The 25,402-nt window shown below is 55.3% G+C and overlaps 1 protein-coding gene across 9 annotated transcripts in view; it reads left to right on the top strand.

Annotated features, from left to right (window-relative positions):
- Positions 1-25,402, top strand: part of EPN2 (epsin 2) — a 51,956-nt gene that overhangs the window by 23,139 nt on the left and 3,415 nt on the right. For 3 of the 9 annotated variants that reach the window (XM_070479216.1, XM_070479217.1, XM_070479218.1), the window contains exons 2-9: positions 3,540-4,301; positions 5,921-6,088; positions 16,448-16,560; positions 17,788-17,880; positions 18,563-18,755; positions 22,444-22,617; positions 22,861-22,947; positions 24,933-25,145. In XM_070479216.1, the coding sequence (XP_070335317.1) occupies positions 3,707-4,301; positions 5,921-6,088; positions 16,448-16,560; positions 17,788-17,880; positions 18,563-18,755; positions 22,444-22,617; positions 22,861-22,947; positions 24,933-25,145 (1,636 nt within the window). In that variant the 5' untranslated portion in view covers positions 3,540-3,706. The remainder of the gene's footprint in view (positions 1-3,539; positions 4,302-5,920; positions 6,089-16,447; positions 16,561-17,787; positions 17,881-18,562; positions 18,756-22,443; positions 22,618-22,860; positions 22,948-24,932; positions 25,146-25,402) is intronic. The other 6 variants (XM_070479219.1, XM_070479221.1, XM_070479220.1 and 3 more) reach the window with 6 other exon arrangements.

The following is a 25,402-nucleotide window of genomic DNA, read 5'->3' as shown; positions in this document are numbered from 1 at the left end:
CTGGGGCTGGTCTGAGGTGGGGGCTCCTGTGACACCCTGGAGCTCACAGGAGTTGAGCCTTTGTCAGAAAGGGGCCTTGGGACGGGAGGCTAGGCTGGATATCCAGTTTACCCTGCCATCCAGGAGCGGGAGGCTGGGCCTGGCCCAGCCCCGAGCTCTGCTTTCCAAGCCCCTGGTTCTGTGTGCTGTCTGGTTTCTGGCAGGGTTGTTTAAGAATGTTGTCCCCGGTTGGTCATTAGCAAAACTACTTGGAGGAGTAGTGGAGGGGAACATTGAGGAATTTTCTGTCCTCGTAGGCATGCTCATGCATCCACTAGTCCAGGCACCAGTGTTTTGGTCCTCGCTTCTCTCCGGGAGGTGCTGCTTGCCACACCACCATTTCTAAGTGACTGTGTTGTCGGATGGCCAGAACCATGTCTCCTGAGCCTGGTCCTTGTTTCACACCATCTTTCAGAATGACTGCACTTTAACCCCCATGTAACCTGCAGCCCAACTGCTCTTCCTAGAGACTGAACAATCTGCCACACTGGTAAAGAAAAGTGGGATTCCTCACATGTGTTTTCAGTGCTTGATTTCTGCTTTTAGAAAAATCACTAACGTGGTCATTGGAGTCTGTGACATCGAATTTGAATTTTCCTGTGCTTGTTCCAAGACTGTCCTGTCTTGGGAGAAGCCCCCAGGTGGCTCTTTTTGAGGGGGCAGGGGTCATCCAGCGTTGAGGGGATGGTCAGTCCCCCTGCAGCCAGTTAACTGGCACCTGGGGTTCTTCCTGCACTGCGGGTGCTGTCACTGTACCTGCTTCACATCTCAGAGTTAAGAGGCTCAGATGTTTGTTTTTGAAATTCTTCACATATATGAATGCAGAGTTTTCTTGAAGACCGCTTTTGGGGTAGAGATATAAGATTTGATTTCTCTGCCCACCAAGGAGTCCTGGGACACGGATGCTACCTTCGGTGAGTGAGGCGGATGGCCCTCAGCTTCCCTGCAGGTGTCACCTGCCTGTAGAAAGTCACAGAAGGCTGCCAGACGCAGAGCAGGAGCTGCCACCTGCGGGTCCTGTTAGGTTTGGGGAGGGGAGAGACATTTGCTGCCATTCCCTCATAGCTGGTCTGGGTCCCTGATAATGATCCCCGACCCCTGAAAAGCCCCCCAATGGGGGTTTGGTGGAGACCCCAACCATCAGCATCTTCTTGACACCTGGCCAGTCACGTCCCTGTCACAGAAAGGATGACCAGGACTCACGTGGGCTTTGACCAGGGCCCACCTGGGGTCTGGAGCCATGAGGGCTGCTTCCTTCTTCATCTGGGACTCTGGATTTGGAAGGAATTTCCCCACCCAACTCTGCAGGCTCTTGAACACATTTTTATGGAATTCTTCTTGCCTCCAGGGGCATTGCTCTAGCCTTGGAATTTTTTGTTTGTTTTTTTAGTGTTGTTCTGTTTGCTGTTTATTCAATCTATTTGTAGTCTCCACTGTCAGTGGAATTCTGGTTGTGTTTTCAAATATGCCAGAATTTTTCTGCCCCAGCTCGTCTTTGGCAAATGTGATCCAGCTGTTACTTTATGGTCACCATTATAGGCTGCTCTTGAGTAAGAGTCATGATCCGAGACTCTGGCTGGGCTGCCTGCATGTTGGGGCCAAGGGATGCAGCTCCTTGGTCGTACTGGGCCATGGCTCAGCTGTGGCTAAGGGCCTGTCCTTCAGGCTTTGTGTGTGTGGATGGACTGTTGCCTGGGACAGGGCACGTATGCTGCAGGTTACATGTGGCTGTGATGGCTTCTGCAGCTGTGAAGTGCAGGGTAGGGGAGCCTGCCGAGCCCCAGGTGGGTGACAGACAGAATGCTGGGCGACCCTGGGGCTTTGGGACCTCGAGTGTGACCAGTGGCGCTGGAGCGTTTACTCTGAGAGCCAGAACTGCTCGGGAGGCCTCGTCTGAGTCCCATCCTGTCTGGCGGTCATGGATGACCAGCCTGGTCATGTCACACATGCAGGTCCCCACAGAGCATCTGGCCCTGCTCCTCGCACACACTGTACAAGGTTTGTAAGAGCCGGCGGGGCAGTGGAGTTCACTCTGCCCACCTTCAGCTGAGTCCCATTCTGCTGAAGCCCTGCATCTGCAGATGAAGACAGAATTCTTCACCTGTCTGAGGGTGGAGAGGCCTTGCTCACCAAGCAGATGTCTAATTGTCACTAGGATGACGGTTATGAGCTTCTCTTATTTGGCTGCATGTGAGGAATGGGCATTTCCTGTGGCTTCCCCACTCCTGACACTTGCTGATTACTTATTTCTGAAGCCGGAATGAAGCTGGTGGAGCCCACCCACCCATTGTTCCTCTGGCAGAAGCAGCAGAGTGAGGGCCCCTGTGGGAGGAGGGAGAGAGTCCTCACCAGGGAGCCTTGGTCAGCTGACCTCATGACCCAGAAGGAAGGCTCTCCATCTGCACCAGGGGAGGGGTGATCCTTACCCGGAAGGAAGGCTTTTTGTGAGCATACAGTGAGACAGCCTGGCCCACGGCCACCCAGCTCTTTCCCAGGCCAGAAGCCCAGTGGCAGCTTGGTGTGGGGTGAGGGTGGGGAGCTGCAGGTCCTGGGCCCCCTCCCCATTCTGTAGGAGAGGAGTCACCTGGCACCGCTTCCCTTTCAATCCCCGCCTGCCCCCTCTCCTCCTCTGAAGACCTCCCCCTGAGGGCTAGCTCTAAAGGGAGTGCTTTCCTCACCCCCTTCTGTGGCCCACCGCCACAGTCGAGTTGCCCTGGACTTGCATCCTCAGGTCCCCGCGCTCACCTCTGTCCCCTGCCAGATGCCTTCCTGGGGAAGGGGCACTGTTTTTAACTTGTGTCAGCAGCGTTTATATCGCGGTGCTGGATGCTCACTGGCAGCCAAACCAAGTGGTGTCCTCCACACTCTGGACCAGGCCTGTGGCCAGAGGCATAGCCTTCACTCCAGCTCCGCAGGTGTTCCTTCCCTGGAGAGATGTGTTTGTGGCAAAGGACTGGGTGGACCTGTTAATGTGAAGTCCTCGGTTCTCTTCTCTCTGAGATGAGAAAACTGGGCCAGAAGCAGTTTATTTGTAAGGTTGTATCAGCGATACATAGCTTGTGCTAGATGCTGGAGGCTCTGAAAGTCCAGTGGGGCCTCAGCCCTGGTCTCGAAGGGGTTGGGCATCTCTGAAAGAAGTCAGGAGAAGAGGGTCAGAGAGAGTCTCTGGAGCCAGTGCAGGTGGTGTGAGATTCTTCTAGCGGGCATCTGCCAGGTGTGGCAGAGCAGATCCAGCAGAAGTGGTTTGAAAATAGACCAGGAGTTACAGTGTTACTGCTTTCCTTCCAGAGGCTTAAACTTGAGTTTAAATTGTATTGGTTATTAACATGTAGTATTGATCTTATCTTAGTTTTGAAGGGAAGATGGCATTCTTTTTGTCCTCGGGGGCTAGAGGATGTCCTCTCACCACCCGGGCTGGCCGACCAGTGCCTGCCATTTGCAGAGCACCTGCTATCTCAGGGGAACTCAGGCACAGTAACATTTGTTACTTCTTTCTCTAGGTCATGGCTTCCGGCTTCTCAGATCTGAGGCTCCATTAGAGGAAATGACCGTCAGGGACCCTGCTCCAGATCTGTTACAGAGACTGAACCTCTGTGGGGCACAAACCTGCTGGAGACGGGGAAGTTTCTCTCTCTGAAGGGATCTGCACTTGTCACAGAACGTAAAGATGACGACCTCGTCCATCAGACGGCAGATGAAAAACATTGTCAACAACTACTCGGAAGCCGAGATAAAAGTGCGGGAAGCCACCTCCAATGACCCATGGGGCCCGTCCAGCTCCCTGATGACGGAGATCGCAGACCTGACCTACAACGTGGTGGCCTTCTCGGAGATCATGAGCATGGTGTGGAAGCGGCTCAACGACCATGGCAAGAACTGGCGGCACGTGTACAAGGCGCTGACGCTGCTTGACTACCTCATCAAGACGGGCTCAGAGCGCGTGGCCCAGCAGTGCCGGGAGAACATTTTCGCCATCCAGACCCTGAAGGACTTCCAGTACGTCGACCGTGACGGCAAGGACCAGGGGGTCAACGTGCGTGAGAAGGCCAAGCAGCTAGTGGCCCTGCTGAAGGACGAGGAGCGGCTTAAGGCCGAGCGGGCCCAGGCCCTCAAGACTAAGGAGCGCATGGCCCAGGTGGCCACCGGCATGGGCAGCAACCAGATCACCTTTGGCCGGGGCTCCAGCCAGCCCAACCTGTCCACCAGCTACTCAGAGCAGGAGTACGGCAAGGCCGGGGGGTCCCCGGCTTCCTACCATGGCTGTGAGTAGTAACCCCCATGCCGGGCACCGGGCTCAGCCAGAGATCGTGGCCACTACCTTCCTGCTGCTGGCACCTGGCAGCAGCCCCTCAGTCCGCCTGGGGTTATGGTTACAGAGGGACTTCTGGCCTGGGGTCCCAAGACCCTCTGCCATTCTGGGGTTCGACTCTGTGCATGTGGGCAGGGCTGGCCCCGGGCGCAAGGCGGGCCCAGAGGATGGATTACCTGCTTCCTCCTCAGGGCAGGGCTGAAGCAAACGGCCTGGCTGCCTGAAGCAGCAGGGGATTGGCTGTCCTGGAGAGTCTACTCTCTTTTATCTCATATTCAGTGTCTTTCTGAAACTTGGCTTTCTGAAGCTGGTCTCCTGACTGGCTCAGCGTCTGTTCTGCTTGAGCATCACTGGGTGAGGCTGTGCATGTCCGCCTCACTTGCAGAGGGAGAAGCCAGGCTTCCTTCCCACCTTGGGCGGGAGTCCTTGCTGATTCAGTCACACGGCTGGGTCCGTGCTTTCTTGGCTGCTCTGTTTTCTCCCTTTGCATGTTGAAGATGCTGGGTCTTTGCCCAGTGTTCAGGAGTGATGTCAGAGAGCAGAAGTGGCATTCAGGGCCTGATGGAGGCTGGCCAGGGAGCCATGTTGGCATCCTAGATGTTCATGGATGTGGGCCCTGAAATGGTGCCCCTCTGCCTTCTCAGTGCAGTGGCAAGCAGGCAGCCCTGGTAGCCTGCAGGGTGAGGGACACAGAAATTGTTCCTCTTGCTGTGAAAACAAAAATCCAGGTACCCCTACCCTTTGCTTTTGGAATAAGAAACACTGTTAGCTTAAAAAAAATTTTAACCCAGTTGTTTGCAGTTTGACAACCCCCTGTTGACCTTGCTTATTTAGTTTGGCAGTTTTCAGTTTGTCGTCACCCTGCCACTTGTAGCATTTGTGTCGAGCAGGAGATTTGCACAGTGGGGTCGGGCTCCCGCCTCTGGGATTCTCAGCGATTGTCAAGCTCAGAGGCCAGCATTCCTTGTCCCACTTGTAGTTCTTGTCGTTTCCCCACCTAGTTTGGATGACTCTGCTCAGGCAAAGGCTGGGACCTTGGTGAAGCTGCTTAAAAGAAATGGAGCATGCAATCTGGGGCTCCAGGGGCTCCCATACACTAGGTTGATAGAAAAGGAAGATTGCCCTTAAGAGGTGAAGTCGTATGTGTCCCTCAGGGAGCCCCTCTCCTCCAAGAAAGCAGCTGCAGGTGGGCTGGGCTCCGGGCTGGCCTCCTCTTTGGAAGTGGTCACGTAAGGGCCCTGGGGGCTGCTTTTCTCCTGCCTGCCTTTTGAGGTCATTGCCCCTGAGTCCCGAGAACTGAGAGTAGGAGCTGAAGCCATGTCCCATGCATCGAGTGAAGACTGTTCCAGGGCTGGGAGGAGGTGGTGGGGCCTTGTGTCTGGTCCCATGGCCTCAGCCTTCGCCTCCCTGCCCAGTGGCCCTGAGTTGGCCCACGTCTGAGAGCCCGAGCTTAAGCTGCATGTTCAGAGTCTGTTTGTGGGGCCCGGCCTTGCTTTTCCCTCTAACAGCCTGTCTCTGTGTGTGTGTGTGTGTGTGTGTATGTATGTATGTGTGTGTGTCCCTGCCCCACAGCACCCGAGGCCTCGCTGTGTCCCCAGCACCGCACTGGGCCCCTGCGGGGTCAGAGTGAGGAGCCACCGCTGAGCCAGCGTCCGCCCTTCCTGCTGCGTCCGGGGCCGCCCTCCTGCCCGGCCAGCGACCCGGCCCAGCCCTGCCTCTCTTGGGACCCCGCAGCCCAAGGTGGGAAACGCGGGCAGCCTGCTGGGTGTGCTCCTGGTCGCCCAGTACAGCCAGCTCTCTCCCTGCCTCCCAGGTCTCAGGGCAGCTCCCTCTGCAGTCCAGCACTGGTCCTTCCCTCTCCCAGGAGCCCTGGCTACCCTGCCCCCCTTTCCACACCCCTCACCCAGAGGCCTCAAGGGAGCCACTGTTTGCTTTGCATGAGGCCTGGGTGGTTGTCGGGCTCTCCCAGTCCTGCACCCTGCAGGACTGGAGGTGTGCTGGCGGCAGCCCCAGGTGCGGGGAGGACTGGGCCCCTGGGCTGGGCCTGTGGTTTGGTCCTGGTCCCACCGGCACACCCAGCTGGGAGCCGTCCTCCATGTTGCAGTGATGCGGGCGGGTGAGCAGAGGACCGAATGGGGTGGATTTTGCTTCTCAGTTCCCCGCCATCCTCCCTGAAATCTGTGGGACCCGGGACCGTGGCAAGCAGAGAGTTGGCTGTCCAATCAGTTGTAGGTTGCAGTGTTTGGAGGTCTCTGACTCAGTGGGGATGGAAGTGAGGCTTGCTTTGGGGCTGATTGCTAGCTCTCCTGGACAACCTTCAGCTGGTGTGGGCTATGCTGGAAACAGATTTCGTGGCAGCCTACGAAGAAGTGCGCTCAGTCCGCTGCCTTGGCACCCGGGCCCCCCGCAGAGAACTCCTCTCCTCTCTTCCCTGGGTGGCTCTGACCGGGGTGGCCGGCAGCCCTGGAAGTGGCCCCCTCACTTGGGCCTAATATACCTTACAGCCACCCTGCCAATGCTCGCGGGATCACCGTGTTGAGCTCTGGGCCCATTCTCCCCTCACCCTCTGTCCTGAGGGAGGACTAGCTTTGGTGCAGGGAGGTAGTCAGCGTGTTTCAGAGTGACACTCCCGCTGGTCCCCAGTGCCCCTGGGCCTGCCTGTTGAGTACCCGGGGCCCCCAGCTGTCCTGGGACGCTTGCATTCAAAGCCCCCAAGCTGAGGCCTGCATGTCCCCCCACCAAATCGGTGCCTCCACACACCGCCAACAAGTTGGTCGACCCACAGCCCACACTGCCTCAGCTCTGGGGCCTAGAGGTAGAAATTAAGGGTAAAATACTGAGTGAGTTTGTTTTCCCAGAGTTTCTCAAGCCCTGGATGAGGTTTGGGCAAATTAGTGTTACATGGTGTCACCATTCTGGTGCCTTCCTCTCTGTGTCTCGTACCCTCACTGTCACGGGTGATCCTTTCTGAGCACCTGCCTGATGCCAAGTGTGAGGTGAGGGCTTCCCCTGGGTCCTGGGGATCTGCCTTGAACACACCAACTTGGAATGCAGCATGAAGGGCTCACCTTGACTGGCCTCGTGAGATGCAGCGGAGATCCAGGCTGGGCCCTCAGCTGGTGTGGTGTGCTGTCTCCATCGGTGGTTGTTTCAGGCTGGGGCACTAGCCCTCTTTTCATTTTCTTGACATTTAGCCTTTGGAACTACGTTTTGTGGGCTTTTCCAGAAACATGGAAATGTGCCATATCTTGAGGCTTTAAGTCTAGACCATCTGATTCCTAGAGGTTAGATTTTGTTGGTAGTGAAGGCTGTTTCCAACTTTGTAGCTGCCCTTTCTCTGCTCCCTGAGCTGCTGGCTGCTCAGAGCCTGGGCACACGTCTGATAGGCTGGAGTCTCGGGGTGGACGCGGGCACCATGGTCATGGTGCTGAGGTTTCTCGTAGGCTGCGGCCTGTCCAGTTCAGGTTCTTTCTCCTGTCCCTCTGACTGATGACTGGCAGCCGTGCCCTTTCAGAAAGTCAGAGTCAGCAGGCGGTGTGCCCATGGGCCTCCTCCCGTGGCCTGCTGGCGACTCAGTGACCAGCCCATCAGGCCAGTGCCCCTGTGGCCCGCTTCTCCACGTCTAGGTGGTAAGAGTGGCACATAAGAAACTCTGCTGGTTTTCTCATTGTAAGATAATGCCTGTCTACTCCTGATCGTGTAGAAAGTGCGAAAAGAAGATGGACACACTCCATAATCTCCTTAGACTGCTGTTGTTCCTGTGTGGGTGTGTCCTCTGAGTGTTTTTTCTAAGCACATGCTTTTCCAGGCCTGCCGGTTTGTTTGGATCCCTTCCCTTTCTGTCACAACGTCGTCACCCCAGCTGCCGGGCCTCATCATGGCCATCTATCTGGGGAGAGCCAGAGAGTTCTTACTCTGAGGAGGAAGCGAGGACCAGATCAATACCCATATCCCCCATGGCCAACTGTATGAACAGACCTGAATCTGGGTCTGAAGTGTGTTTCATGGGAGCAGAAGGAATCTAATGTTTTATATTGTATACATGGTAGACCAGTGTTACACACGTGTCGTTTGTAACAGAGCACACATGTCAGAAGGTTACAGCATTCATTTAGCCAGGGCTGGCGCTGGGCAGTGAGGCCTCATGGTCCGAAGATGAGGCCTGGCCCTCTGTGGGCCTCCAGCTCGGGAGAGGGTGGGCACCCTGACAGTGCGCCACATGGAGTTGCCTGGAGGGGGCCAGGCAGGCAAGTCAGAGGCTGTTCTTAACCTGGGCATGGTGGGCTGGATGCAGAGGCTCAGAGGACCCCTCAGCTGACTCATAACTTGCTGTGCATTTTCCACGTTGCTACACAGTTACACTTGACTTCAAAGGTTAGAGCTTGGGTGGGTGAGAGGTCCATAGAGCAGGTTGGGATAGCACTCTTTCCTGGTTCTGCGTGTCCCCTATGCTAACAGGCTCTCACACAGCACCCCGCCTGACGGACATGCTCTGAGAAGGGACCGCGTGGATCAGTCTCCACCCTGTCTGAATTGTGTCCAGGTTCTCACAGTAACAATGTGGGCAGAAAGCTGCTTTTCTGAGGGGTCTTGATGTAGAATTGTCTTGTCTTCAATGTAGAATTCCAGGAAGTGAGGTTCGTGGACAGTGTGTTAGCATCATTCTGTGTCTTGAACTTGGCAGATGTTTTCCCAGCAGACCCAGCCCAGGTGCAGCGCCCCCAGCTGGGGTGCGAGAGGAGTGGCCATGCTTGGTGGATACCCCAAGCCCAAAATGGGTACTGAGATTTTTCTGAAAGATAATTTCTGGTTTCAGTTAAGTCCAGTCGCTCAGTCGTGCCTAACTCTTTGTGACCCCATGGACTGCAGCATGCCAGGCCTCCCTGTCCATCACCAACTCCCAGAGCTTACTCAAACTCAAGTCCATTGAGTCAGTAATGCCATCCAACCATCTCATCCTCTCTCGTCCCCTTCTCCTCCCACCTTCAATCTTTCCTAGCATTAGGGTCTTTGCGGAAGAGTCAGTTCTTTGCATCAGGTGGCCAAAGTATTGGAGTTTGAGCTTCAGCATCAGTCCTTCCAGGAATATTCAGGACTGATTTCCTTTAGGATGGGCTGCTTGGATCTCCTTGCAGTCCAAGGGACTCTCAAGAGTCTTCTCCAACACCACAGTTCAAAAGCATCAATTCTTCAGCGCTCAGCTTTCTTTATAGTCCAACTCTCAGTCCATACATGACTACTGGAAAAACTATAGCCTTGACTAGATGGACCTTTGTTGGCAAAGTAATGTCTCTGCTTTTTAATATGCTGTCTAGGTTGGTCATAACTTTTCTTCCAGGAAGCAAACATCTTTTAATTTCATGGCTGCAGTCACCATCTGCAGTGATTTTGGAGCCCCCCAAAATAAAGTCTGTCACTGTGTCCACTGTTTCCTCATCTATTTGCCGTGAAGTGATGGGATCAGATGCCATGATCTTAGTTTTCTGAATGTTGAGTTTTAAGCCAACTTTTTCACTCTCTTTCACTTTCATCAAGAGCCTCTTTAGTTCTTCTTTGCATTCTGCCATATGAGTAGTGTCATCTGCATATCTGAGGTTGATATTTATCCCTGCAATCTTAATTCCAGCTTGTGCTTCATCCAGTCCAGCATTTCTCATGATGTACTCTGCATATAAGTTAAATAAGCAGGGTGACAATATACAGCCTTGATGTACTCCTTTCCCAATTTGGAACCAGTCTGTTGTTCCATGTCCAGTTATAACTGTTGCTTCTTGACCTGCATACAGATTTCTCAGGAGGTAGGTCAGGTGGTCTGGTATTCCCATCTCTTGAAGAATTTTCCACAGTTTGTTGTGATCCACACAGTCAGAGGCTTTGGTATAGTCAATAAAGCAGAACTAGATGTGTTTCTGGATTTCTCTTGCTTTTTCTATGATCCAACGGATATTGGCAATTTGATCTCTGGTTCCTCTGCCTTTTCTAAATCCAACTTGAACATCTGGAAGCACTGTTCGCATACTGTTGAAGCCTGTCTTGGAGAATTTTGAGCATTACTTTGCTAGTTTAGTAGAGAAAATTTCCATCAGGATATTCATTTTAAAAGTGAGTTTCCTGTCTGTAAGTATTGCTCTATAAGAAACTGCTGTAGGCATGTAACCTCAGTTTATGATTGAATTAAGAAAGAGGGCATTCTGTCTCTGTTGAAGTTCCGGTGACCACAGCTCTCTGACCCCACCCCGCCACCCCCAGTTCCTCCCTCCCGAGTGCCTGCCTGGGGAGCTGTTGTGTGGCCCTCGCCCCAGTGCTCCCCCACCCCCACAGAATGTGACTTCCCAAAGCACCAGGAACCATGGGACCCCCGGGAAAGAGCAAGGAGAAAAAATGGCTTCCTGTTCTGGACAAGCTTCTAGCTCCCACCTTGCAAGTTGATGACCTTGTTATGGACAGGATTTACCCTGCAGCCCAAAGAGAGCAGCACAGACAGGATGGGCTCTTGAGTCCTGCCAGCCAGAGAGACAGGGCAGCCTTTATCTCTGTCTGCCCGTCTATCCCCACCATTGTCCGCGCTGCCTCCTTTCTTCTTGGGCTTCGGCTTTCACGTACCTCAGGATGGTTGGGCCCAGTGTGTGAGGTGTGCCCTTGGGAGTCACAGCTTCTGCTCACTGGAAACTAAACTAGAAAATGAACACACAAGTGCGTGGAAAGAGGCAGGCTGGGGAGATGGCCTGGCTGCAGGCAGGTGTGGAGCACAGGTGAGGCCCCCAGTCTGTGGGCTCTAGGTCCCTGGGGCAGGGGTGTCCGCGCTGAGCCAGGCTGAGAAGAATCCCTGCCCGTGGAGCATCCCAGTGGGGAGGACGTGCTGGGGGATGGCTCTGGAGCCAACCCTGGAGGGGAGGCCGAGGTTCTCTTGCCCGCCTGAGGGCCGGAAGGAGGGCATGGTCTGAGGGCAGGAAGGAGCTGGAGGATTCTAGGGCCCTTGCAGGGGTGACAGAGCAGGGGCCAAGGGTGGGTGGTGAGCAGTAGAGAGTTGAGGGGCAGCTCCTCCCCATGGCAGGAGTGTGCGGGGAGGTGGGGCCCAGATGTGTATGCTGGGAGAGCCCGGGACCTGGGGCTGCAGCAGCACTGACACGGGTCTTTTCACCTTTGGAGGCTGGAAGCCCTGGATCAGGGTGTGCACAGGCCTGCGCCTCTGAGACCCACACACGCAGGGAGCGTCCGGCCTTGCGCTGTCCCTGCTTCTGCTGCTGGAGGCCTCCTCGGTGTCCCCGGGCCACAGCTGCCTCCCTTCCCTCAATGTCTTCGCCCCCATCTCTTCCCTGCCTGTAAGGACACAGGTCACGTTGGATGTGGGGCCCACCTGCTCCAGTGTGACCTCAGCTTAACCATTCACTAAGAACTCTGCCATAGCCGTTTCCAAATCCGCCCGTGTTCTGAGGTGCTGGGGGTCAGGACTTCACACCTTTGGGCCCGCTCTGCCTTGGCCCCTGGGCAGGGCAAGGCTGTCAAACCCGGTGAAGCCCCACCTGCTCTCTGCCTGGCAGCCTTGCTGCCTGCCCCCAGGCCGGACATGGGGACAGTATGGCATTGGCTCTTGAGTTCTCCTGCTGGCTCTGAGTGGCCTTGGAACCTTCCTGGGCCCTGATTCCCTCCTCTGTGGGAAGCAGTGATGATGAAGAGCAAGGCCTTAGGTTGGCCTTTGTCCCTTGTGGCTGTGGGACCCTGGTGAGCCACCTCATCTCTGGGCCTCAACCCCGGTTTTGGGGTGGATTGGGAGGCAGGACCCCACCTGGGCTGAGGGTTGGGCAAGATGCCAGGTGTGGTACCACTGTCACACACCAGGCGCTGGGCCAGGTGCCCCCTGTAGGAACTCATCTGGTCCTCACAACAGCCCAAGCCGCGGGGACCCTGTCTCCCATCCTGTGGGTGAGGAGGCCACAGCGGGGGGTTGAGCAGCGGCAAGCCTGGGTCTGGGCCCAGACTTCCAGGCGCACCCTCCACCAGGGCTGCATCTCTGAGGCTGAGACCGTCAGCCAGGGTGGGGATGCGGTGAGGTGGAGCTCACACATGGCAGGAATTGAGGGGGCCTGTGGGCGAGAGTCAGGAAAGCATGCCGATGTGCAGGGCGTGCGTGTATGTCTTCTGAGTGGAATCATGAGAAAATGTCAACAGCTGTTTCCTCTGGGAAGAGGAGTAGAGGCAGGAAGAGAGGGGCGGCCCTCACTTCCTCTTACGCTGAAGTATTTAACACAAGCTCTGGCATCTCCCCTCCCCCATAGCCCGACAGTGGATGGAGTGGACAGCAGCCGTTGGGCCATCTCGTCCCTGCCCGCGTGCCCATCTGCCCACTGTTCTGTGACGTACAGACAGCTGTCTGTACTGAGACCACCCGGGGTCCTGTCCCTTCAGTATAACAGTGCTCACAACCCTCATGTGCTGGGATGCTGGGCCGGCCGTCCTGCAAAGTGGCCCTTGGTCTGGGTTTGTCTGCCGCAGTCCTTTTCCTGTGCTTCTGTGAACTGGAATCAGATGTAGAGTCTGCATTGGGATCTAGACAGGGTTTTGCCAGGACTGTCGAGTGGTGGGCAAAGGGCAGAGCATGTTCATGGTCCAGCCCCTCTTGTCCTGAAGGTCACCCAGTGGTGGTACTTCAGTCTCTTCACATCTTGCACCTTTTTGGCTCTTCCACAACATTGTTGTTCAGTTGCTCTGTCATGTCTGACTCCGCGACCCCATGGACTGCAGCACAGCAGTCTTCCTTGTCCTCCACCATTTCACAGAGTTTGCTCAAACTCATGTCCATTGAGTCAGTGGACATGTTATTTCCACAACATATTTATGTAATTTCTCTCTTTCAATGTTACCTGGGGTTATCTGAGCTTATTTTCTCATAATTCATCTCACTTGACTAACAATGGTCTTTCCTGCTGTTGCCTGTGAGCTGGGAGCGGGTGGGCCTGGTGGGTCTCCCAGGGGACAGGGTCAGAAGCCTCTGCTCCGTGTGGGAGTGTCCTCAGTGGCTGAGGTCATCGCTGACTCAGGAAACAGCCTGTGGAGCACAGGAAGATGTCGCCATGCTGAGGAAGGCCCAGTAAGCACTTCATTGCAGTTCAGTGATGAGGAAGGAACTTAGCTGAACGGGGACCTGGTCACCGGGGGCAGAAGGTGGCCCTAGGCTCAGCGCCGGCTCCGCAGCCCCTCCCTTGCTGGCCGACAGAAAAGGGAGGGGGAGGCCACAGCTGCCAGAACCACAGTCCTCAGCCCACGTAGGCCTTGAGCCACCGCGGTGTCCATCTGTGGTTTCTGCCCTGTGAGACGGGATGTCTTGTGGCTGTGGGTGGAGTGGAGAGCAGTGACCTGGGCAGGGCCAACCCCCAGGGTGGGAGCAGCTTGTCTCAGGCCCTCCTGTCCCTCCTGCCCCTCCCGTCCCTCCCATCGCTCACCTCACAGACTTGGAAGCAGAGGCCTGGAGGGGTGGCATCAGGGTGCAGCTCCCTGCTGCAGTGGGGTGGGGACAGGCCAGGTGTCTGGTGTCCCTGTCAGCTGGCAGGCATGGGGTTGTGGTAGTGCTCAGACCCAGGTGGGGTCTTTTTGGAGCTGCATGGCCAGGCCCTTGCCTTCTTTCCAGCCCGTGTGCCCCACTTTCCTTGAAGTCCCCATGTAGAGCCGCCTTCGGGAGGGGGCCTGCAGTCTGTGCCCTTCAACCAGCGTCCGTGACTGCAGATGCCGCTGAAGAGCTCTCTAGGAAAATTGCAGAACATTGCCAATGAGAAGAGGCAGTTTCCTGTTTTTCTGTTACCTTGAGTGCTTTACTTTCTTTAATTCCCCAACCTTGTGTACCTGAAGTGCCTTGTAGGGGGCATTTGGGGCCCGGTGCCGTCAGCCAGCCCCTGGAGCAGGCGAGCAGGGTGAAGTGGGGTGGCCCTGCAGGAGGTACCAGGTTGGGGGTGGGTTTCTGGTTCTCCTCCTGGCCTGAAGTTTGAGACAGTGTGGGCCTGTGTGGGCTCCCTGTCCATTCTCCCCCTGTGCTTCCGCAGCCAGGATGGTGGACCAGGCAGGACAAATGGGAGCCCACCATAGGGGTGCCGGCTTTGTGCTCCTCCCCACGGGTCAGTCTCAACCGCACGGGAAGGGTGGGGACTCGTGCTCCCAGGGCGATGAGCTTGTGTGCACAGGGCCTGCCTTCCCTGGAGAGCATGGCTGGGGCAGAAAGCAGCAGAGACCCAAGGGGACTTGCTTCTTTTATTGCCCCATGAGTGGTGGACCCTCAGAGTGGGGCCAGGCCAGGCCCTGGTGGCCGGAGGGCCCTTTCAGGCTCTGTGCTCACTGTCCTGTTCTCTGGCACAAGAGGCCCTTTGTGGGGCCGAGATGCTGTCACTAAGGCAGGAGCGTCTCCACCGGACGCCGCCCTCACAGCTGAGGTCCGTGTGCACTCAGCTGACACTCTGGGCTGGTGGCTGTAAATTCTGCCATCTGCGCGACCGAGAGCTGTGCATCCGCTTATAAAAACCACAGCATTTAGGGGAATACCCTTTGTCTGATTTCCACATTGATGTGGTGAGCTATTTCCGTGTGTTCCGGCCACACATTATTCCAGCAGCGTCAGCTGGGGGGACACAGACGTGCACATTTGCATTTGAAGCCGGGCCGGCCGTGCAGCTGTGCAGAGAGGCACCGAGGACAGGGCGCCTCACTTCTCTAGCCGGCCCTGCAGAGCCCCGGCCCATTCATCCTGTCCCAGGCAAGTCAGGCTCTGTGGCTGCACGGCCAAGTTCAGCTTTCCCTGCCAAGATGGGGCCCTCTGTTCAGAGCCCTTTGGGAGTATAGGGTGGGGCCTGGGGGCCTGGTTTCCCCTTTGGGAGTAAGTGGAGGATGGTGGATATGAAGGGTTTGTTATAAACTGAGAGTTTTGTGAGGCGGCCTCAGAGACCTTTCATCAGGAGTTGGTGGGAAGCGGGCGGCCCATGGGGCTGTGACCTGGATGAGACAGCACTCTGGTCATTGGGAGAGCCTCCTCCTGCCCCCCACAACTGTTCCCAACTGTCCTGCTTCCCTTGTTCTCGCCAGTCTGGGTGGTGGCATTGCTTTCTAGAGCACAAGGACGCCAGAATCTGCCGTCTGTGATGGGCAGAAGTGAACTTTGGGGACCAGACATGCTTTTGTTGGGGGATGTTGTTAAGAAATCGGATTGTTAAGATAGATTTGAGGACATTTTGTTACCATCCAGCTTTACTTCTAAAGGAATGCTTTGGAAAATTGGGGTGATGGACTGGATTGGACTTGATTTTATTTAGAAAAGCATCTTTGTGTTTTTTCCATAACTGCAGCGTTTTTTGCTCTTTGACCTCTTTATTAGCTTAAGAGTACACATGAGGCAGTTGGCCTTTTTTTTTTTTTAACCATTTCTCTTGGTTGACTGTGAATCATAGTGAACACACTGTGCTTCAGGCCTGGTTGCTCCAGATGCAGTCTCCTCGCTGTGTCACATGTCTTTCCTAAATGTCGGACAAGACGTCGCCCTTTACAGGCTGCCCCAAACTGGCCGGCGGCCTTGCCCGTTGGACTGCTCCGGGACCCCAGCTCAGTCTTGCCTCTCCCACCTTACTCACTGCAGCCAGAACACAGCTATCTAGAAACGTCAGTATCCGAGCTCTTCCCCACCAGTTAATTTCTCCCAAGAAGCAGATCCTGAGAGGCAGGCTTAAGTGGGAGATTTAGGCTGAAGCAGCGTTTGGGGTCAGGAGGTCTTGAGAGGACCCGTGAGTCCACAGAGGCCTTGGGCTTCTTTGAATAATGACCCAGCTTTTCCAGAACTGTGCCCTCAATCTTGTAAAAACTCAGCTTCCCTCCTTGAAGCTGTGCAGCTCTGCCATGGAGGCAGGTCTGATCCTCGAGAGGCCGGAGCTGCCGTGCCTGTGCCCCAGGATATTTTTCTTGGTGGGTGCTGGGTGGCTGGCGTGCTTGTAATGTTCCTCAACTGTGACCTTGGGATGGTCGCAGACACCCCCTTTCCCCACCCAGGTGGACCTGTGGGTATGAGGCAGGAGCGGGTGGCTGACCGGGGAACACGGGTCCTTCATGGTGACTTTGCCTCCCCCACAGCCACCTCCCCACGGGTGTCCTCGGAGCTGGAACAGGCAAGGCCTCAGACGAGTGGGGAGGAGGAGCTGCAGCTGCAGCTGGCGCTGGCCATGAGCAGAGAGGTGGCCGAGCAGGTAGGTGCTGGCTGGGACACGCCCCCAGCGGGGAGGGCCCGGGCATAGCCACACAGAGGAAAGGCTTTCAGGACAGCGGTCCTGGGGATGCATCCGTCAGAGGTGCTTCACAAGATGCTCCCTCTGCACCCCGTGTGCGGAATACGATCCACAAGGTGCCTGGAGAGCATCTGGACCTGGAAAAGGATAAGACAGAGGCTGGAGGGAGGGCCCAGGAGAGCAGAGCGCTAACGTCCAGAGACAGACGCATGTTACAAGCACACGTCACGTGAAGATGGAGAAGGAGAGGAAGGAGCGGCCCAGAGGACCTTCAGAGGGGTTGGCCCTCTGCTGCCGCTTTCAGCCCCGGCTTGCTGTCCTGTGGTTCAAAAGGGCGAAGCAGTGTGGCATGGCTGTGTCACCCTCTCGCTTAGAAGTGCCATGAGGGACAGGCAGGGGGTCACATGGAGGCAGCTGCCAGTCCCAGTGTGGCTAGTCCCCCGTGACTGGAGTATCCTGTAAGGTCCACAGTGGCGGACAGCCCCCAGGGCGGCCCCTTGGTCCACATGACCTCCCCGTGGGTCCTGCCCCACCCCTGGCGGCCCAAGGGAGGTACAGAGAGCTCACAGGGAAAACGGGGTGGAGGGACGTGCCCATCCGGTGTGGTTCCTCATCCCATCTTAGAGTAAATAAGACACTCCATTTGTAAAAGCTCAAGCTGCCCAGTCTTACATATGGTGACTGTGCTTTGAATAAATATAAAATACAGTGGACCATTTCTGTTAGAAATCAAAAATAGGAACACGCTTGTTTTCTGGAAGCACAGTGAGGGTCAGGGTGAAACGGCCTGTGACCTGTCCCTCTTCCAATTCCTTTCTGGATTGTTTGTGTTTTTTTTTCCCCCCTCCCGATTATTTGTGTTTTTATGAAGAGACATTTGCTTCCAAAATTAGAATTTTAAAGTCATTTTCACTTTGAGAAAAAGCATTTTAGAAGTGTTCCTTTTCTCTCTGGTGGTGTCTGTGCCCTGGGCTCCCTGGTGGGACTGGAAGTAGGTGGGAGTCACACAGGCGGGTGGGGACCCCAGGCACACAGAGGAGACGGGAGCTACTCCCTGTCCACCTTGTCCTCAGACCCTCCTCTGAAGTGATTGGCGATACAGCTTTAGTTTCCCGCTGTGGCGGGAGGGCTTAGCTGGGTGGCGATGTGGCCGTAACCACCAGCTTTGAGGTTCATTGTGCTCCACAGGAAGAGCGCCTTAGGCGGGGCGATGACCTCAGGCTGCAGATGGCCTTGGAGGAGAGCCGCCGAGACACGGTTAAAGTTCCAAAAAAGAAAGAGGTGAGTGCTTCACGGGGCTGGGGGTTCACTGTGTGAGACCCTCCCAAGCCTGCCCTCATGGTGTGACAGCAGGAGTGAGGAGAGGATGGAGTGCACACTTCTGCCTGGGTGGTGGGCCCCCATGACCCCTTCTTGGTCCCCCCACCCCCCAAGCATATGGCTCCAGCCACTGCTTTGTAAGCTGCACATCAAGTGCTCTGAGACCTAAAGGTGACTGCTCTGCCCCCGACAACCTCACCTTCCTATCGGAAGGCAGAGCCCCGCCCGCCCCCCGCCCAGGGCCAGGGGCTCCATTGGGGCCCCCCACCCTGTTACAGTGCTGCGGGCCCTGACAGCAGCCAGGATGGCCATGAGAGTGGAAGGGTGAGCCAGCCCCCAGGAGAGAGGGCCTTGGGTGATGCTGGCCACTGTGGGGCCAGGTGCGTCAGCGGACAGCACCTGGAAGGAGGCAAAACCTGCGTTTTCCCAGGAAACCCTGAGGACCGGTCGACAGAGGGCACGTGGCACGTAGGGTGGAGCCGGGCCTTCACGGGAAGTGGTGATGTGGGACAGTGGGAGTCCTGTGGTCCTCTGGGCCCCTGAAGGCCTTCTCTCTGGGAGAAGCCTGGGTAGGTGCAGGCGATGGGTGGACATGTGCCGTCAGGCAGCAGAGCTCACCTGTCGCCTTCCCTGCTCGTCGCAGCAGCACAGCTCCCACCCGCAGCAGACTACACTGTTGGACCTGATGGATGCCCTGCCCAGTGCGGGCCCTGCTGCCCAGAAGGCGGAGCCCTGGGGCCCGTCCACCTCTGCCAGCCAGACCAACCCCTGGGGCGCGCCGGCAGCCCCTGCCAGCACTGCGGACCCCTGGCCATCGTTCGGTAAAGACCCCCCTGGTACATCTCCCCTGCTCACTTGCTGGATGAGGGAGGGGCTACATGCACTCTGCTCACCTGGCAGCGGTGGGCATGGGTCCAGGTGACAGGGTGGGTGTCCAGGCCTCCACACTCCCTGTAATGCCCTCCTGAGGGCAGTGGTTCAGAGCTCCATTTCGTCCTGTTGTGAGGAGCTTTGCTTGGGCACATTTCTTCTCTGCTTCCCACATGTACTGGAAATGGCTTGTCCCTCCTCTGGAACACACATTAACCCTCAGCCTCAGGATTGCACCTGGGTTAAGAAACTGTATTATATAGCGTGAAATGTCTGAGTTGAGTTGCTGTGATTAGCTAAAAATTATGACATGCTTAAATGACCAAATTAAAGTAATTCTTCTTACTTGCTATTTAAAGCAGTAGCAAATCTGTTTAATAGGCTAAATGAACATTTTAGAGTTCTGTTTAATGCCAGCGTAAAGTAAACTTGTGACAGGTGATTCAGACATGAGCGTGACCCCATCTGTTCCATCTGGGTGGAGACCTTGGGCACATGGGCTTCCTGATCGCTGGGCAGGGCTTGGCTACAGGCTCTGTGACAGTTTCCCAGCCAGCCTGCCGCTCTGGGAGCCCCCCAGGTACACTCAACCCTGCTGCCATGGCTGATCTGTGGACATCCTCTCTCGCAACTTTGGATGTGTCTTTTGTGCCCATGTCTCTTGGGGCCTTTGTCTCTGCAAACCAGAACCCCATCTTTTGTATTCAGCTGAGTTCCCTAGCAGTTTGCTGAAGTGTACCAAATGCCAGGTTCCTTTCTCCCATGCAGGGACCGGGACAGGTGCAGGTGATGGCCCTGCCTTGGGATCACATAGCACGTGGCTGTGGTGATTTCCACTTGGCATGTTTTCAGAGTTCATCCACATGGTAGCACACATTCCTACCTCACCCCTTTTTACGGCTGAATAATATTCCATTTTATAAATTAAATCATATTTTACATAACCATTGAGCAGTAAGAGAAGATTGAAACCTTGACATTTTTTTTAAACAAAGAATGGTTATTTTTGGCTGTGCTGGCTCTTCATTGCTGTGCACAGGCTCTCTCTAGTTGGAGCTCGTGGGCTCTGGAGTGCAGGCTCAGTAGTTGTGGTGCTCCGGGCTTCGCTGCTCCATGGCATACAGGATCTTCCCAGAGCAGGGATCAAACCTAGTACCTTGCATTCGCAGGCAGATTCTTAATCACTGAACCACCAGGAAAGTCCATAACCTTATATTTTCAAATCAAACCTGTAAATGTTGACAGTGAATTTTAAAAATTAAGAGCATGTTTAGAGCTCATCAGAATACAGCTGGGGTGGCCGTTTGTGGTTTGAGGCCTCATGTGGTTTGTGGACTGCCGCTTCATTGTCTGCTGCTCCTTGCCCGACCCAGGGCCAGCTCCTTGGTTCTCATGCACTTTACTCTGGGCTGTGTGCAGGGGTGGCATGGGGGCTGCAGGGCGTGACTGCACCCCGAGTACATCAAGGAGGCAGCCTAATGGGCAGGACACCAGTCATACACGGCCCCAGTACAGACAGGTGGCTCTACATTTGGGCCAGCTTCATCCAGCAGTGGAGCCAGCGTCCTCAAGAGAGATCCTGCCGAGACTCAGCAGAGAGTAAGAAGAGTTTACCAACTCTGTGCTGTGAAACCTGAGGACTTAGACAAAGTGGGTAAAGTCACCCTCAGCCACACTGGTGGAAGGACACCTGTGAACAGGATAGTCCTAGAGTCACTAAAGGACCCGAGTCAGCTATGCCCCTCCCCCTCACCGCCAGGTCACCCCACAAGCTTTGCTGCGAGGTCTGACACCCCACAGGAAACACTTCCCCTTCACACAGACTCCTGTGGGCTAGCACAGCCTTAATACCAGAACCAGAAAGAAGATGCCCAGTGTGAGAACAGACATGTCAGGCCAGGCTCACCTAGGAATATAGATGCAGAAACCCTCAGCAGAGAAGCAATTACAAAATCAAAATGAGAACAACATAAAAATGATATAGTTCATTATGAAAAACTTTGTTTGCAAGGACCAAGTCAGGAAATGTACTGTTGTTGTTCAGTTGCTAAGTTGTGTCCAATTCTTTGCAACCCCCATGGACTGTAGCCCTCCAGGCTCCTCTGTTTATGGAATTTTCCAGGCAAGAATACTGGAGTGGGTTGCCATTTCCTTCTCCAGGGGATCTTCCCAACCCAGGGATTGAGCTTGCATCTCCTGCAGTGGCAGGGAGATTCCTTACTACTGAGCCACCAGGGAATCCCCAGGAAATGTATTAATGTACCATATTAGTAAACCCAAAGAGAAAAATCATGCAGTCATGTTTGTAAAGGCAGAAACAAGTTGACAAAATTCACCAGCTGTTCATTACAAAGGTCTTAGCAAACTTGAAATGCAGAGCTTCTGTAACCCGATCATCAGCTTCTGAAAGGAGAAAGCCCGTCATGGTAAATGGTGCCATTTAATGGTAAATGTTTAAGAGCAAGACCTGGACGCAGCCTGCGCCTCTGCCATGTGTTGGGACGGGTGATCCTGGCTGGTGCAGCAAGACAGAAAGAGGAGGAACTCGAAGAGCTCTGCCACCATCCTTTTTATGAGAGATGGGAGAGTGTGCATAGCTTCCAGGGAGGGGTTTATTGGAATTGAGAATTATTATTAGAATTACTGTGAGAATAAATATTATGAATTTCAGTGATTAGATTTGAGTTTAGTAAGATTGCTGGATACAAAAATTACTATGTGAACTTCAGTTGTTTCTCTGCATAACAAAAAGGTAATTAGAAAATGAAGTTTTAAAAATATACCAGTCCCTAGGACTAACTTTTACAAAAGTTGTATAAATCCCTTATGGAAATAAAAACTAAAGTAAAAAGTATTACTGAGGCCCCATGTGGGGATGGAGCTCCTGCATGTCCCGAAAAGCACAAATCAGAGGAAAATCCCGAGGGTCCTGCCCCATCCCAGTTGAGAACTTCTCCACTCTTCAAGTGACTCCTTAAGGAGGGTGAAGGGAAAGGCCGCAAGTGAGGAGAATGTGTTTGTAACTCATGGAAGAAAATCAGCAGCCAGATGTGGAAAGAACCCCCACCAATGAGCATGATGGAGCAAAGCAGCCCCTCGGGAGGCGAATGGAGTCGGCACCTCGTGGGGGGCAGGGGGAGTTGTGAGGGGCTCCTGGGGAGCGGTGGCCACACAAGCTCACCCACCTCGCCTTCTCTGTCTCAGCGCAGAATGTCACACAGCAGGAAAGCAGCACAGCTGAGCCTCCCAAATAAAACACGTGAACACAGCCTTGTGGTGTGTCTGCTGGGCACCTGATTCAGGGGCCCCGCACTGCTGGGACGGGGCGCAGGGGCAGGGTGCAGGCACCTGCAATGCCCTGAGTGGGGAGAGCTGGCGCGTGGGTGCTCTTGGAGTCAGCCCCCTCCCCAGGGACAGTCTCCGAGCGTAGAAGTCTGTCTGTCCTTCAGGGAAGAGCCTGTCCAGACCCGCTGAGTTGCTGTGGTGGCACCCAGGTGTGTGCCCTGTGCTCTCCGAGCCACATGGGTCTATTAGCAGGCTCTGTGGCCCTCTCCCCCCGGGTGCTCCTACCACCCAGGGCTGGCCCTCCCCCTCTCACTTGGGCTGCCCAGCCCTTTCAGCGGGCATCTTCGAGCCAACCCTACCTCTCCACAGGTGCCAAGCCAGCCGCCTCTGTCGACCCCTGGGGGGCACCCACTGGAGCCGGCACACACTCTGCTCCCAAGGGCTCAGACCCCTGGGCCGCCCCACAGCAGCCAGCCCCCAGCGCTGGGAAAGCCGCCGACCCCTGGGCTGCAGCCTCGGCTGCCAAGCCTGTGTCTTCCTCTGGTGAGACCCCCTTCCTGGCTCCTCTACTTTGGTCTGAGCACCCCACTCTGCATGGGGAGTCCCTCTCCTGGTCCCCGCCCTGCCCACCTGGTAACCCAAGCCTGTGCTTCACCACCCCCACCTCCAATTGGCTCTCCGGTTCTCCCCACAAGGGGCAGAGATGCCGGCCCACCCCAGCCCAGGTGGGCAGTGGAAGACAGGAAAGTGGAGGCCCCCTGCAGTCACCACCACTCTCTCCCCCAGGGTCCTTTGATCTCTTCAGCAATTTGAATGGCACAATTAAAGATGACTTCTCTGAATTTGACAACCTCCGAACTTCAAAAAAAGCAGGTACATGAGGTGGTGGTTTCCGCGCGGTCCTGTGCCCTTGACCCACCCCCTCTCTGCAGGGATGACAGTCGTGAGCCCAGCAACTCCATGCACTTTCCTCTTATCTGACTCAGAGCTGGGGTGACTCGGGGCAGCAGTGGATGCCCTTGAGCTTTCTGTCCTCTTGCTGGGCTGCCTTGGCCTCCTGCCCTGGGGCTGTCTGCAGAGGCTACTGCCCTGGCTTCCAGCCCCGCATGGCCCCTGCCCCACCTCCATCTGCCTTCCTCCCAGCTCCCTAGAGGCGCCCTTTTCTAGACCACTCAGGTCCCTGTATGGGCAGGCATCTTTGACACAGACATACACACAGAGGCACGCACACACAGATATATGCACACACATACACACAGAGACACATGCTCACACAGACACACATACACATGCGTACATGTGTGCGCACAAAGACACGTACATAGACACGCTCACAGATACAAGTGCGTGTGCGCATGCACACACAGATATATGCACATATATATCCACGTACAAACATGCACACACGTAGACACACATATACACGTGTGCGCGTGCACACACACAGATATATGCACACACAAACACACACAAGCAGCTCCCTGTGCAAGGAGACTTGACTCCTCCCTGTGTGCCCCTAGGCTGGGAGGGGTCAGGGTAGAGGGCAGAGGGAGGGGCTGGATGCCCTCTTTACACACCCCGCAGGGCTGGGGACAGAGCATTCTCAGGGCCACCCCTCCTGCCAGAGTAACTTTTCTCCTTTCTCTCTCCTCTTGGCTTCTCCTCCCCATTTCCCACTGCCTCCTGTGCCTCCCCCAGCAGCCGGGCTGGGCTGGTCTAAGGTAGGGGCAGCCTGGCACCCCAAGCCACCCCCAGGCCTCGCGGCTTGAGGGGCCGGAAGCACCTTAGAACTGCTGCTTCCTGGGCTCTTTGTTTTGCCACACAAAGAAGGCAGCAAGCTTTTGTGTGTCCTCCACAGCCAAAGCACAACCTAACTGTCCATACCTGCTCCCCGCACCTAGTGAGAAGTCTGAACATGCTTCCCTGGGCCTGCGAAGTGTTTACTCCAACTCCAGAGGAGTTCCACTGTATCAGTAGAAAATTTGGAAAAGCTTACGGAAGAAAATGAGAATCGTTTCCAATTCTTCCATGTGCTCATGGCCACTGAGCTTCATTCCAGTACTTTCGTGAGCTCTTACGTATGCCCTTTGTCGTTGAACTCACACTGGCGTGAGAGTCCAATCCTGCCCTCACGACTTTTTGGAAAAAGATTGAAAACATTTTCTCTCAGCATAACAAAATCCTTTAGAAACAGCTTTGTAGTATCCCAGCGATGTTACTGAATCTTTTGCTTAGGGGAGGACGTTTCAGGTTGACTTTAGGTTGTGTGTCTCTGTGTGGTATTTCTCAAGACCAGGCTCCTGGACGTGGGGCTGCAGGAACAACAAGCAAGGACACCACCATTTCTAGGAACCCGCATCCACATTGCCTTCTCACATCTTGGCAGAGCATCCGTGTCCTGCTGGTCTGTCTCAGCACACCCTCTATTGGCTGAATTTTTAAAAACCATTTGCTTTCTTACTGTTGAGAGATTCATGTTCGTTGTAGAAACTTTAGAAAATGAAAACATCCAAAAGATGTAATTTACTCACGCATAGCCACCAACCCACAGTGCTGTCGTCGTGTGTGTGGAGCCAGTGCCGCTGTTGGTCCCTGCTCCTCTCGGTTGGTCATTGCGCCTTCTGTCCCTGGACTCGGGTCTGGTGGTGTGAGCTCTGCCTTGTGCCTACCGGCAGCTCCAGTTTGGTGCTGTTGGGAAAGCTCTGCCATGAATGTCCTATCCTCTGGGGCAGCCGTGCACATCCCCAGCAAGGCAGCATCTGAGGACATCTGGGTTCTGGACACTGCAGGGTGGGATGCACCTGTCCTGGGCCCCTGGCCTCCAAGCTCATCGGTCCGTGTGTGTCCTTGTCTTGCAGCCAAGGCAGCCTCTCCGCCGGCCCAGAACAATGGAACCTCCAGCCCTGATCCCTTTGAGTCTCAGCCCCTGACCATCGCCTCGAGCAAGCCCAGTGGTGCCCGGAAAACCCCAGAGTCCTTCCTGGGCCCCAATGCGGCCCTGGTCAACCTGGACTCACTGGTAACCAGGCCAGCCCCGCCGGCACAGGCCCTCAACCCCTTCCTGGCACCAGGTATGTGGCTTCCTGGGTTCCCCTAGCCGTCCACCCTTCTTGAGAGTGGCCCTGGGGCAGGCCTGTGGGCGTTGACCTCTCCTCCAACCCTGGGTGGACTTTTCCCACAGGCCATAGGCAGGTGGGGAGCATGCTCTGGAGCGCCTGCATCCTGGGCCAGTGCTGGTGCCTTTCGGGGGCCTCGTGAGGGGCTGGCATACAGCCCCTCCTCTCAATTGAGACCACTGAGCAGAAGCTGCCCCTGGCTTGGTGCCCCC

Source organism: Odocoileus virginianus, chromosome 17 (genome assembly GCF_023699985.2).
Source record: "Odocoileus virginianus isolate 20LAN1187 ecotype Illinois chromosome 17, Ovbor_1.2, whole genome shotgun sequence".
Classification (NCBI taxonomy): Eukaryota; Metazoa; Chordata; class Mammalia; order Artiodactyla; family Cervidae; genus Odocoileus; species Odocoileus virginianus.
This window is presented reverse-complemented; position numbering and strand designations above follow the sequence as displayed.